The sequence below is a fragment of the Carassius auratus genome, chromosome 8 (genome assembly GCF_003368295.1).
Source record: "Carassius auratus strain Wakin chromosome 8, ASM336829v1, whole genome shotgun sequence".
NCBI classification, from domain to species: Eukaryota; Metazoa; Chordata; class Actinopteri; order Cypriniformes; family Cyprinidae; genus Carassius; species Carassius auratus.
Window position 1 is genome coordinate 15,083,758 of NC_039250.1, and position 13,964 is coordinate 15,097,721.

Sequence of the window (13,964 nt, forward strand, 5' to 3'; positions counted from 1 at the left end):
GGACATACCACATAGAGACGTCGTTGCTGATGCTGCTCTTGTTAAATTTCAGCCTCTGGATCTGATTCTGGATCATAAATATACGCTGAATCTGACTGTTAGCCATGGTTTGTTTTGGATGGTTTTTTCCTCACGGTAATGTCACAGCTTCCAAACGCTCTCAACCCAAAAGCCTACTCGCGCTTGTGATTCTTTAGCTCCGCCCACACGCCACGCTTCCAGCCGGTCGTGTTTTTCCGGGAAAAATCGGTACAGACTATCTTTCTCTTATGAATATAATAAAACTAAAGACTTTTTGGAGTTATGAAGGATGCAGTACTACTCTATAGGTACTCAAGATTAACAGGATATTGAGTGAAAACAACCATTTCCCCCCCCCCCCTTTAACGGAGACGCCCACAACTAATCAGTGCAGACGCGGAACACACAGAATTCACCACAAAGTGTTAACACCCCGAGATCACGGTTTACCAACCACGCACGCACGCACGCACGCACGCACGCACGCACGCACGCACGCACACACACACACACACACACACACACACACACACACACACACACACACACACACACACACACACACACACACACACACACACACACACACACACACACACACACACACACATATTGCATAATAGGGGGAAGTCGTGGCCTACTGGTTAGAGGGTTGGACTCCCAATCGAAGGGTTGTGAGTTCTAGTCTCGGGCCGGACGGAATTGTGGGTGGGGGGAGTGCTCTCGCTCCACCTTCAATACCACGACTTAGGTGCCCTTGAGCAAGGCATCGAACCCCCAACTGCTCCCCGGGCGCCGCAGCATAAATGGCTGCCCACTGCTCCGGGTGTGTGCTCACAGTGTGTGTGTGAGTGTTCACTGCTCTGTGTGTGTGCATTTCGGATGGGTTAAATGCAGAGCACAAATTCTGAGTATGGGTCACCATTCTTGGCTGAATGTCACTTCACTTTCACTTTCACTAAATGAAAAGAAAATAGAATACATATAGTTAGATTTTTTTAAGACTTGGTGTTTTTGAGATGCTCTGACTCAGTCTAGCCATGAATCATTGACTGCTCATTAATAATTGATGGTTTAGTCTATTTTCTCTTTATTTATTTTTTTATTATATGAATGGCTATTTTATGCCTTTATTGGGACAGAAGAGTGGAGAGCTAACAATGAAAGCATTGGGTGGAGAGAGGCGGTGGGAATCAGCAAAGGACCTCAAGACAGTTACTGAACTCAGATTGCTACAAGTACAGTTGTACTGTATAAACCTAATATAAATGTATCATGTTTATTTAGAATCAATTTACTTTTACTCAATGCCAACAGGGCTGCTTAATAAAAAAAGAATAGAGCATATGATACATTGTTATTTAACAATGATAAACAACTGTAAACCTAAACCTAGTGTGTAAATAAACTATACTGTATACAGTAGTTTTCTAATGAATTGAACAGTATTTTTGCTGCATGAATTGAATGTCTAGAATATTATTCTTTAATTAAATATCTGCTGTCTGAAATATCTGAAATTTAGCAGAAAAAATATTCCTGATATTCTGTAAAAAATCTGAAAAATATTATAAAGACAACTTTATGTAATAGTATTTATTGATTCTTCATGGTCAAAGAATGATGTCAGTATGAAGATGTATTCAAATACATGAAACAATCTTTAATACAAATCATTATAAAGGTCATATTTGGTGATTGCAAACCTATTCATTACAAAGTAACTTACAGCCTACAAATTCCAATGACAGCAACCACGATGCACCTCAAAAACTCACTAGGGAACAGAGCAATACAGGGTATTGACCACTCTCTTCAATCCGTAATGTTACTGAACCTGTAACCTTTGCATCAACAGCCCAAATCCTTAATCTGACTATAATAACATACAAAAGCATATTACAATAGCATTGTAGAGATTACAATAGCATAAATAATATAATATGCAGTATTTTAATGCATACAACAGTATATTTTCATACCAAGTTCAATCAAAATGCATCAAAAATACAACTTCATTATTAAATTACAATTCCTCCACAGTTGTAGTGCTTAAAAATGTTTTAAAAACCCAAGCCAATGCCTCTTTTGTCCCCAGCCGTGAAGCAGAGCAGTCTTCTCATACAAAAGAAAATACCAAAAAATACTGTTAGAAGGAATGATTTTCAGTACCATAGATGATATCAAAGTACCCTGGTATTACCTTGTGACACCATTACTGTACAACAGTATTTTTTTCATAAAGGTTTTATTCTGTACATACCTCTGCTATTGATTATACAAATAAATCTGAGATTCAAATTATTATGTTGACAGAAGAGGAATGTGTTTAGACCACAAGGTCCTTTCAGATGAATATGATACTTCATGGCAGCCCTTTTGATTTTTATGCAAAGCTATAGAAGAAATGGCCTTTTTAGTGAATTCTATATTCACCATATCCTCATGTGGAAAAATGAGGATATGCCACAAAGGCTGTTTTTTGCGAAATTTGCCCTTTAAAGTCAATGAGTTTCCGATTGTTGGACCACACCTTGAGTCTGTCCCCAGCTTTGAGAGAAAAAATACCCTCAGAGAACAGAGTTTTCGTCCAGTATTTGAGGTTGACTGTTTCACAGTGGACGAGCAGGGTCAGGGCTCCATCATATGCCTCAGTACAATGACGAATATCATGTTGCAGAAATATTTCACTTGTGTTTTCGCTGAATATTTTTTTGTACGTAATCTGAAGAGAAACCTTGTATGTTCCATCGCGAAGGACTTTCAGAGATTCATTATTGTCATCCAGGATGAAGTATCTGCTATTGTTTGGTGTCGGATACTCTGGTGTATCCATCCACGGCACATATCCTTCTTTTTCAGTGAAGTTGGCATTGTCTTGAACTACAGAGAAGGGAAATGTGTGAATACACTTGGCCAAAATATTTTTACATGCATAAGTATCTCTGAGAATTCAAATTGCATTGCACTTTTTTTTAAAGAGTGTAGACATAAGTTCTCACAACTCATGCTTACAGTTCATCTTAACTTAATGATAATAGTTTTTATTAACTTCTACTTGTGCATTATGTCTTACTGTAATCAGTGTATAGGATATACTTTCTACCTGTCAAACGAGTGAAAGATGTGATTCTTTGTGTTTGGATTGTTTTTTCTCTGCTATGCCATTCAACACCTTGATACTGCATTCCTATATGGATAAAAAGTGCAAGATTTTTATTTCTGTGAATTTACATAACAACATAAAGTAGAATTCAACTTACCAAATGTAGCTGTCTCCTTGGTTCCATTTTCCTACAAAAAGAGAGCAATTGTTTAATACACACACAATGAATCCTTAACTGATCAAGATATTGTGGGGAAGTCGTGGCCTTATTTTGTGGCCTAAATTTATTTTATTTTTTGACAGCACACAAAACACATTACAGCAAGGGAGAGAAAACATATTTAATAAACCACTACACACCCCATGGCACCCCAGGACCCAGACAAACACAAAAGTAAAAAAATATAAAATCAAATAAATATATAAATATATATAAAAAAAAAGATTTGGTAAAAATATTAACAACAGAATGACAAAATAGAAAGAGTAGCAGGTTTTGCGTGATTAGTCCATGCAGATGACCTTTCCAGATATAGTATTTCCAATAAGGAACTAATAAATTTAACTTTAATTTTACTTTTAAGTAATCATATAGTGAGCACCATATTTTTCCATTACACTAGTAACTCCACTCTTAAAAATAAAGGTGCGTAAAAGGTTCTTCACAGCGATGCAAATAAAAGAAAAGTTTCAATCAAACCATTCAGTCAAAGGTCTTTTATCTCTCTTACCTTTTTGTAACCTGAAGAAACTTCTTTCGCCACAAAGAACCTTTTGTGAAACAGACAAAAAGGTTCTTCTACAGCATCGTGAAGCACCTTTATTTTTAAGAGTGTATGTATTATTACATATCTATTAAATGCTAGCACTTATTCCTTTTTTATTAGTGATTATCCAACAAGTCATTATCATATGCCATTAATACTGGTAACACTTTTTACAAAAATGTGCCATTGGATTCTCTGTTCATCAGAGATTCATTTTTGACCAGTGTGCAATTTACTCCTGGCTACTTGTCTTAGTTTCACAGGTAACTTATTTCTTTGTTGTAGTGACAATGGTTATTAGTATCTATTTCAGGCTCATGAATTATAATTCAGTCAGCACATTCTCAATAAATAAATAAATCTGAAAAATCAAGTAGAGTGGTAACACTTTAGTATAGGGTCCAATTCACACTAATAAGTTGCTTATTAGCATGTCTATTATTAACATATTGGCTGTTTATTAGTGCTTATAAAGTACATATAATGCATGACATCCATAATTCTACCCAATACCCTTAACTTAACAACTACCTTAAAACTATTAATAGACAGCAAATAAGGAATTGAGGCAAAAGTCATAGTTAATGGTTAGTTAATAGCGAGAATTGGACCTTAAAATAAAGTGTGACCAGTAGGGTCAGGTAAGGTATTGACATGTTATATAAATACTGACTAATGGAAAACAAGAAAAAAAAAAAAACCGTAATAGAAATAAACACTAGCTCTTTTGACACACTTTTATTTTACACAATCTGTGTAAAACCGGTTATAACATATTGTACTGTACGTGTTGCCATGTACGAATATTAAATATAAATGAAGACAATTGCAAAGGTTTCTAAAACACTTTCAAATTTCATTGAGTAGTAACGTGACTATTATGCGTCTTACCTTGGAGGTCGGCGGGAACGCGTGATACAGGAGCGTGAACACGCAGCAGCTGAAGCACAAGAGCACGCTGATGGACTGGATGAGGCACACTTGTCTCCGCAGTGAGTGGTACTTTGCCCTCAGACGGCTCACGGGCTCGGGCTCGGGCTCCATGAAAACTGCGTGGACCTGACAGGCTGCCTCCTCGCTTGTCATCTCCATAACGGACCGTTTAAAAGCGCCGCTCCATGCTCTCAGACACCTCAATATATATGTATATTTCTCCCACGTGTTTTCTTCAACGCCCAAAATAAACAGCCTACTCGTGGAGTATCGATACTTTGAAAACATTAGGCTCTCAGTCCAGTCGATCCAGTGTCATTTCCTGCTTTGCTCATGCAAGACCTGCTTGACTCCGAGCCAAAATTCTTCAAGTCTGAGGAAACAAATAATTACATGACGCGTCGTCATAGTACTGTAAGTGTGTTTAAAGCTGTGTAAAACAGTGCTTATCTGACCATACAAATCCATCCAGGTTCCTTTTCACCACTCCACCCATTTAAATTACTATTCTGTATATTACTGTTGATTATTATTCTGTTTTTGTAATACGAATATAAAATGAATTACTGCTTTTGAATGCTGAATTTGAGTCAGTACTGTACTGTAAGTCAGTACAGGTTTTAGTCCAATGCAATTACATTTTTGCAAAACAAAAAATTACCCCTTGAGGTCAAAATGACCAAAACACAAAATTAAACTTAAACCGTGCTTAATGACTCAAATACGAATTGAGTTGTGTTGAGATATACTGTACAATCAAAGATTAACATATGAGCCCTGTTAATATTATCAATCATTATGTTTTCTGTGGGGATCCAAGTTCAAAACCTTGCTTAAACTATGCTTTATACGGATAATAAACACAATGCATGTTTCATAAACAATATTGCATGGGGTTAATTGTCACAAACTTTACCTATCTGGAGAGTTTCTGTATTTGCACATACTATAATCTTGTAGAAAAATAGGGGGCTGTGGACATTTGTCCCAGGAGAAAAAAAAGCGACCTTTTGAACTTTTGTGACAACATGCATTAGAATACACCATATATGGGGTAATTTGTCACAGTGGCAATGGAGATGTTAAGAAGAACAAATACAATGCACTGTTGATGTGGACCAACAAATATTATAACAAACAGTATTACTATTTAATATTATAACTAATATAAGTTTTAGGATTTTCTGAACAGTTTCTAGGAGTATTCTAAGAAATCAAATGAGATTTTTTTTTTTTTTTTTACCAGTAAGATGCTTTTCATTTGTTCACTTCATTTTACCTTGGATTTGTTTTTAAACAAGACGCACCTCTTGGCGATGATCCAATACCATTACTGGATCTGACAGCAATGTCGCAACACGCACGTTTGATTAACAGTTTTTTATCATGTGTCACTGTTTTCTCTGTTACAGATCATTTGATATATAATGGGTTTTCATACGTTTTTAACCAAAATGACGCATTCGTTTTTAGAGTACTTCACAACGTTGTCCATCTTCTATTTTAATATACAAAACTGTTATCCAATCATAGCAACAGGCATTTGCTTCCAAGTATTGAATGCAGCACACCTATAAAAATCAAAAGAAAGCTAAAGAACCAATGATGTAGACGTAGGTGTTGATCATTTGCAGAGGTGGTCTTTCCACACACTATGACGTCATACTAAAGCGAAATACGAAACAAGGCTGAATTCCAGTAAAAAAAATTATGCCCTTCACTCGCAAAATTCCCTCCGTCTCGTTTACTCGGATGTCCGTCATAATTACATTGCAAAGGTGCCCACTTCTGGTGGAACAATTGGAATGGGCTGAACTTGAACGTTCTAAGCCCTTGATCACTTAGAATCCACTATGGAGTTGGTTTATTGTTTACATTTCTCCCTTTACTAATTTGTTTAGTGCAGCATTCTATATTTATAGGTATGCTTGGGCTGTTATAAATGTAAAAAAATATATATATATATAATAATAATAAAAGAAATATTACAAAGTTGTTTAGGGTGAGGATAAATTAAACGCGATCTGCAATGACGTCATTGTCGTGTTGCATTGTGGTATATAGAGCAGCCTGAAATGTGCATATGAAGTAGACTCGCTCCCTTGGTCAAAATCAAGGGGTTGAGTGTATGTCCACTTCCCTCATCCGCTTCACGAAGTGGAACGAACTTCTAAATGGTGGTGGGGATACCCCAGAGGGAAGGCGAATGGGTGTCTAAAAGTGAACTTGAACGCAGCCCAAGTCTTGCTTTTTATTAGAAGCTATTTTTATATTAATGGGGAAGTGGTGAGTTCTGAAACTGACAGGATGTTTTTACAGTAGCCTACAGTGACCTCTTACATTTCAAGATTTTACAAGATTTTGATTTCTCAGTTGATGACTTGAAAAGAATACTTTCCATTAAATCACCATGTGAGATGATTCACTTCACAAGCACCACTCAGAATATTAAATAGCTACAATACTTTCTCAAGACAACATACTTAAAAAAAAAAAAAAAAAAAAAAACAATAGAAAATGTATCGCACAACTTGATATTTATAAACAAAACGCTTGTCCACAAAACCTCTAACCCTTTTTTATTATTTTACAGCAGCACTCTGTAGGAGTATAAGAAGATATGTACAGGAATGGCACAGGGCCAGGAATGACACATTGCCATGCATGTGGGCTATTACATACTGTATGTAAAACAGTCAAACAACTTCTGCAAAGAGAAAGTTATTGTAAAACGTGTTGATTACATTATCAGAAACTGCTTGTTTGCACAAAGCTCCAAAACTGTTTTGTCAAGTTGTTTATTGTTTGTCAAGGGAAAAAAAGATGTAGAAATGTGAAGAATTTTTGTGAGTAATGGCATTTCCCCCTCCTTTCAGTTGAAGGGTTTGGTGTACTTCAGGAAATCACATGTCCAAGTCTGCATTAGACATTTCATTTATGAGACAAGGCCTGTTATTTTGCTAGATATTTTTTTTCATTAAACATTTAAGACCTCATTTGTATTAATTAGGTTGTGGGTCCTCTTATTGGAAGCAAAATATAAAATGCTTGGTTTTTGCCTAATTTCTTCTTTTTCCACATTCATTAAACATCTCCTGGTTTTCTGTCTTTCACTTTTACTGGGCATGTATCTGTTACAGTGCTTGACACAATCAGCATTTTATCTCGGCCCAGATTTTCCATTTAGGTAATGGAAGCTTAGATCAGCTTGCAAAAAAAAAAAAAAAAAAAAAATGCTGCCTTTCAGCTCTATTTCCATCCTTTTTGTAGTGTTTATTATAATTTTTCTTATCATTATTAAACAATAAATATTAAACCGTGAGTGAATGAGGTAGGCCATTCATAGCATTCTTGTTGCTATCCGAGTCAGGTCTGAAGGTAATTCATAGTTTCTATGACATACTGATATAACCTGATATAACCTGTCACTTTCAGTCACTTTCAACTTCACCTCATTTGTTACATAATTGTCCAACTATTCATTGCAGCTCTTATCATGGCGATACGTTAAACTCTTAAATTACCCCTTTAATAAATGTAACAGTGTACAGACAGATACAATAAAAAAGTGTGGCTGTATCACTATCAAGGCTGATTTATTGAAGTGATTCAACACTGTTTATATGTCAAAGATTTCCATTGGATTATAAACCGCAGCTACAACTAACTGCATTCTTGGCACATTTTTCTTTCCTTTACTAATCTGCATTTCTGATGCAAATCACTGATTCTGTATGAAACGTATAAGATCACGAATGCAAATGTTGCATTCTCTTGGTTTGTGCTAACAATTTGATCAGTAATTTGCTTATTTCATAAACTTGTTAAAAACCTGATGATCACATTGACAGAATGACCATAAAGAGCAAGAACATCTGATCGTCCAAGTATCACAATTTTATTTATTTGGTTAGTGACCTAGAAATAGTGTAGTATGCAGCATTTCTGCATTTACATTACATTTTGAATCCCAGATTATGGGTTGGGGCATATCATTTATTGCCACTGGATATATACTGTCAGTTCATAGTATTTGTTCATAGTATTTTTTAATGCTTTGTGCTTTGTGCTTGATATGCCTATAAAAGAAAAAAAAACTTTGAATGATTCACATGTACATTTACCCATCAGGAAACAATACACACACAATCAGTCACTATTATTCAGTCATATCAGTATAAAGAGTCCAGACAGATGGCCGTCATCCAACAGCTCTCGCGTAAAAGAAAGGTGGGTTCAGAATTACTCATGGCAAAACTGGATGGAGCTTACACCCTTGAGGATCAAAAACTTCCAATTGGCTAATTTTATTTAGTTCACTGTAAATTCAGATGCCTTCTGATTAGCAGTTCTATAGTAATTTTTTGTGTACTACTGGGAAAGTATGGTGAAACCGAAACACACAGCTGCAGGTTGATTGGGGTTGCAACAATTTGCAAGTTATTCTGCTAATTTGTTTTAAGAATTATGCAATTAAAAAATCAAGTTACTAAAAGGGCTTTTTTCTCTCTTTCAAATGACAAAATCTTAGATTAAAGGCACGTTCACACAAAAGACTATAATGATAATAATAAAGAGAACTAGAGAGAACTAGATAGTAAAGACACATTTTAAATTGGCTTGAAAAAGCCTAGCCAGAAAGTTTGTAAAAGTTTTACAAACTTGAAGGTTTTCAGTTTGAAGGAGTTTGAAATACTTGAAATAGTTTTAAAGATTTTAATGTTTTGAAGGCAATACAATCTATCAGAAGATAGATCAGATCGCCAGAGTACCTGGACAGGCTTCTAGGGTGGTTTCTAGAGTACATGGAGTAGTTGCTAAAGGGTGTGGGTTCTAAACTGTTGCTCTGCAGTTGTTTAGATGCCCGGCTGGTTGCTAGGGTGCTGCTATGTGGTTGCTAAAGTGTCCAGTGTGGTTGTTAGGTTGTTTCATTTAGGGGGGTTCCTAAGAGGTTGCTATGCAGTTGCTAAGTGGTTACTATGTGATAACTAGGATAAATATAGTTTTAAATATTTTTTTTAGAATATACAAACACAAAATGATGGTGGAAATTATACTTTTAAACTAAATTAAAAAGCCAGTAGGTGCCAGTAGTGTTTGATGACTGAGTTGTTCATTCAAATGATTCGATCAAATGGCAGATTGATCAGATGTTTATGCATCGGCTAATGACATTTTTTGTCATATCGATTCGTCCAGAACACGGAATCATTCAGCAATGAATCAGCTGGTTGCTGTGAGATGCGCTCTGGTTCCACCTAAAGTGTAAGTGATCTAGTATTATTAGGTCATTTATTGAACCTTGCTTATTGAACTGTTTATTATGCTGATGATACACAGTTGTACCTCCCGTTAAAGCTGTTGATTCCATTCAACCATTGCTTGAATGTGTCTCTGATATTAAAATTGGTTATCTAATAACTTTCTCCAACTCAATGAGAACAAAACAGAAATTATTGTTTTTGGTCCCCCAAAAATAAGAAAGGATATTATTAAGGAGCTGGACAATCACTTCCCCTCCATTTCCTCACAGGTTAGAAACCTGGGGATTATCATAGACTCAGAATTATGTTTGTCCAAACAAATTAATTCTGTCATGAGGAACAGCTTTTCCCTTTCAGTCGGTCACGTTTGACGTTACGAATGGGATCTCGTCCAAGAGCCCAATCACCTTACAAAATGAGCTAATGGTACACAAAGTACCTTGGTCTGCGGAATTTGCATCACGAGCTCTGCCCTGCAGAGCGGGAATATAAGGAGCAGCATGAGCAACTCGCATTCAAGCTTACGCTTCGGAGCTGAGCACATCGCTTGCTTCTTTCACCGGAATGCTACAAGCAAGAGTCACTGGTGTTGGTGTGGCGGCGCGATTCAGCGGTTCGTCTGGGTTTCCTGCGACAGCTCCCGCGTTCCCCTGAGCAGTTCAACACCTCTGAAAGAGCTTATTTGCTTTCACAAAAGAATACGGGCCGATTTCATATTTTTTTAGATTTCATTTCACCTGAGTGTTTCTGGGTGCGGTCGATACATCACTCCTTGTGACGGTCACGATCGCTGTGTCACGTATCTGGGCTTCCAGCACGCTGAGACTGCGTTCATTGATGGCTCATGTTCTCATTGCGGGGACATGACCATCTAGGCGTTGAGATTGAGACTCGATTATCTTAAAAGGTAAAGAGTCCCCTCTGCCACACCCCATTCTAGCTCCTCTTCTCGTAAGGTGGGTGATCCGAGGGTTACTGTGTGGGCTTCCCGACGAGGCAACCTCTTTGGGCCACACCCCCCTCACATACGCCGCAGCAGGTTGAGTTTCTGGATGAGTTAGCTGGACCCTCTCAGGCTCTTGACATCTCATTCGGGGCTGGTGAAGAGGACCATATGTCGATCGCCGCATCGCAAGACGGGTTCGGAAGTGCCAGCGTTGTCCGAGTCCGATCCCGAGCTGAGCCGGCTGTGCTTTCCCGGGCAGCGGAGAGCATCGGGCTTTAGTAGAAATCCTCCGCCCTGTCCCGAGCGCTCGAGGCTGGATGATTGGTTCCTGGGGGCTGCTCATGCGGATCGCCAGCACCCCCCTCTGGTTCCTTTCTTTCCAGAAGTGCATCAGGAAGTAACCAGTTCATAGAAGGCACCTTTAACTGCCTGAAACCATTCTGCTACTTCCTCTGCCTTCACTGCCCTCGATGGCGGGGCGGGTAAGGGGAATGCGCTCGTTGGGTCAGGTGATGTCCACTTTGGTGGTCCAGGAGCGCCACCTATGGCTGAATCTGGCAGACATTAGGGAGTCTGATCGGGCTCAGCTCCTCAACTCCCCGGTCTCCCAGGATGGCCTCTTCGGCGAAGCGGTAGAGAACTTTGCCCAGCAGTTCTCTGCCGCCCAGAAGCAGTCTGAGGCCATCAGACACATCTTGCCCCAGAGGCCCACTGCTGCCTCCACCCTGCTGCCGGTGCTGCCACCTCAGCCTGCTTGTCGCTGGGAGGACGAGGAGCAGGTCCTCATGGTTTCGCCTTTTTGGCCCGACTGGATCTGGTTCCCCGAACTTGTACTCTTCACAACAGCCCCTCCCTGGCCAATTCCTCTGAGGAAGGACCTTCTTTCTCAGAAACGGCACCTCTGGTACCCACGTCCCAATCTGTGGAACCTACATGTGTGGGTTCTGGATGGGTCATAGAAAGTTTAGGTACCCTGCCACCAGAGGTGGTAGCTACCATCACTTCAGCTAGAGCCATGTCCACCAGACATGCCTATGCTTTGAAGTGGAACCTCTTCGTCATTTGGTGTTCTTCACGGTGTGAGGACCCCTAGAAATGTCCGATTGGGTCAGTGCTTTCCTTTCTTCATAATACATTGATTAACAATACTACTGCAAACTCATCCAACTGTATTTATTACCATTGTTCTTATGTTGCTGCTGTTCATAATGTACATATAACCCTACATTGCTGCTGTTCATAATGCACATATAATCCCTGCATTGCATTCCTATTTATATTCTGTACATACTCTGCTTAATACTGTATATAGCAAATCCACTGTACATTCTGTATATCATAGCTTCACTTACTCTGCACTTGCATACAACACTATATTCTTGCACTTCTGGTTAAATGCTAACTGCATTTCATTAGCTCTGTACTTGTACTCTTCATAATGACAATAAAGTTGAATCTAATAACAAGTTACTAGCATGTTGTTAGCACGTTTCTAGCATGTTGTTAGCATAAATAGCAAGTTACAAGCATGATGTTAACATGATTAGCATGTTGCTCATATTATCTAGCATTTTTAGCATGTTACTAGCATGATTCTAAAAATTGCCCAAAACCACTTTAAAACCATCTTGGGAGACCAGCCAATAAATTTAGGCTGGTTTTAGTGGGTTTTTTGGTTTTCAGCAGGGAGTTGGCAGTAGATAGCTTAAACACATCATATGATTTATTGTATAAAAATTTTCACTCCCTCAATGAAAGTTCGTGATTTTAGGTGGTTTATGAAAACCATAAGCAGGATTAGTTAGCAACCCGAGTCAGGACCATCTGAAGGTCTGACCCGAGTTTGGTGGTCATAGCTTTAAAAGTCTCGTAGGAGATACACTATAAAATTTGGTCTCAGAGGATAACGATAATGGCACTGAATGGCATAGTTGGAATTTCTTTCAGAGTGATTTTTTTGTTGTTGTTTTTCAGCTAATGAATGGTAAAAACACTGACAGCCAATCAGAATCCATCCTGCTTTAAAGAGCTGAAGCATTTAAAGCAGTAGATGACAAAACTGTAGCATGTTAAAATAAACAAAACTTTATCATCCATTGTTATGGATGCTAACATAGTTACCATTCTTGAAGTGAAAAGAACTTTAAACTTAAAATGTTAAATGATGTATGCACATGTTGAACAGTTTCCATATATATATATATATATATATATATATATATATATATATATATATATATATATATATATATTTTTTTTTTTTCAAACCAATATAATCAATGTTTGACTTTTGTGTCTGTATAAAGAAACCCAGGCCCCACTGACTTGTACAGTCATGCCCACAAATATTGGCACCCTTGGTAAATATGATCAAATAAGGCTGTGAAAATTAATCTGCATTGTTAATCCTTTTGATGTTTTATTTGAAAATTTCACAAAAATGTATCCTTTCATTGGATAATAAGAATTTAAAATGGGGGGAAATATCATTATGAAATAAATGTTTTTCTCTAATACACATTGGCCACAATTAAGGACACCCTTTTATTGAATTATTTTTTAAACCTCCATTTGCCAGTTTAACACCTCAAAACTGTCTCCTATAATGCCTGACGAGGTTAGAGAACACCTGACAAGAGATCAGAGAACATTCCTTCATCCAGAATCACTCCAGACCCTTTAGATTCCCAGCTTCTCCTCTTCAGTTCACTCCTCTCATTTTCTGTACGGTTCAGGTCAGAGGACTGGAATGGCTATAGCAGAAGCTCAGGCTTTTTGGTTTTGAGCTCAGTGACCCATTTCAGTGTTGTTTTTTAGGTTTGTGTTTGGATTTTTGTACAGTTGGACGATCCAAACATGACCCATAATAAGATTTCTAACAGAGTCAGTCACTTTTTGATTTTTTATCTGTTGGTATTTAATAGAAT

General features: G+C 37.9%; 1 protein-coding gene across 1 annotated transcript; it reads right to left on the reverse strand.

The window, feature by feature from the left end:
- Positions 1–1,602: 1,602 nt before the first annotated feature.
- LOC113107939 (uncharacterized) lies at positions 1,603–4,986 on the reverse strand. Its single transcript, XM_026270771.1, has 6 exons — positions 4,911–4,986; positions 4,786–4,834; positions 3,859–3,898; positions 3,285–3,315; positions 3,128–3,211; positions 1,603–2,904 (listed from the first exon to the last, which is right to left on the reverse strand). The coding sequence occupies exons 1-6, from the start codon at positions 4,984–4,986 to the stop codon at positions 2,465–2,467; spliced, it is 720 nt and encodes a 239-aa protein (XP_026126556.1). The 3' UTR covers positions 1,603–2,464.
- Positions 4,987–13,964: the final 8,978 nt, after the last annotated feature.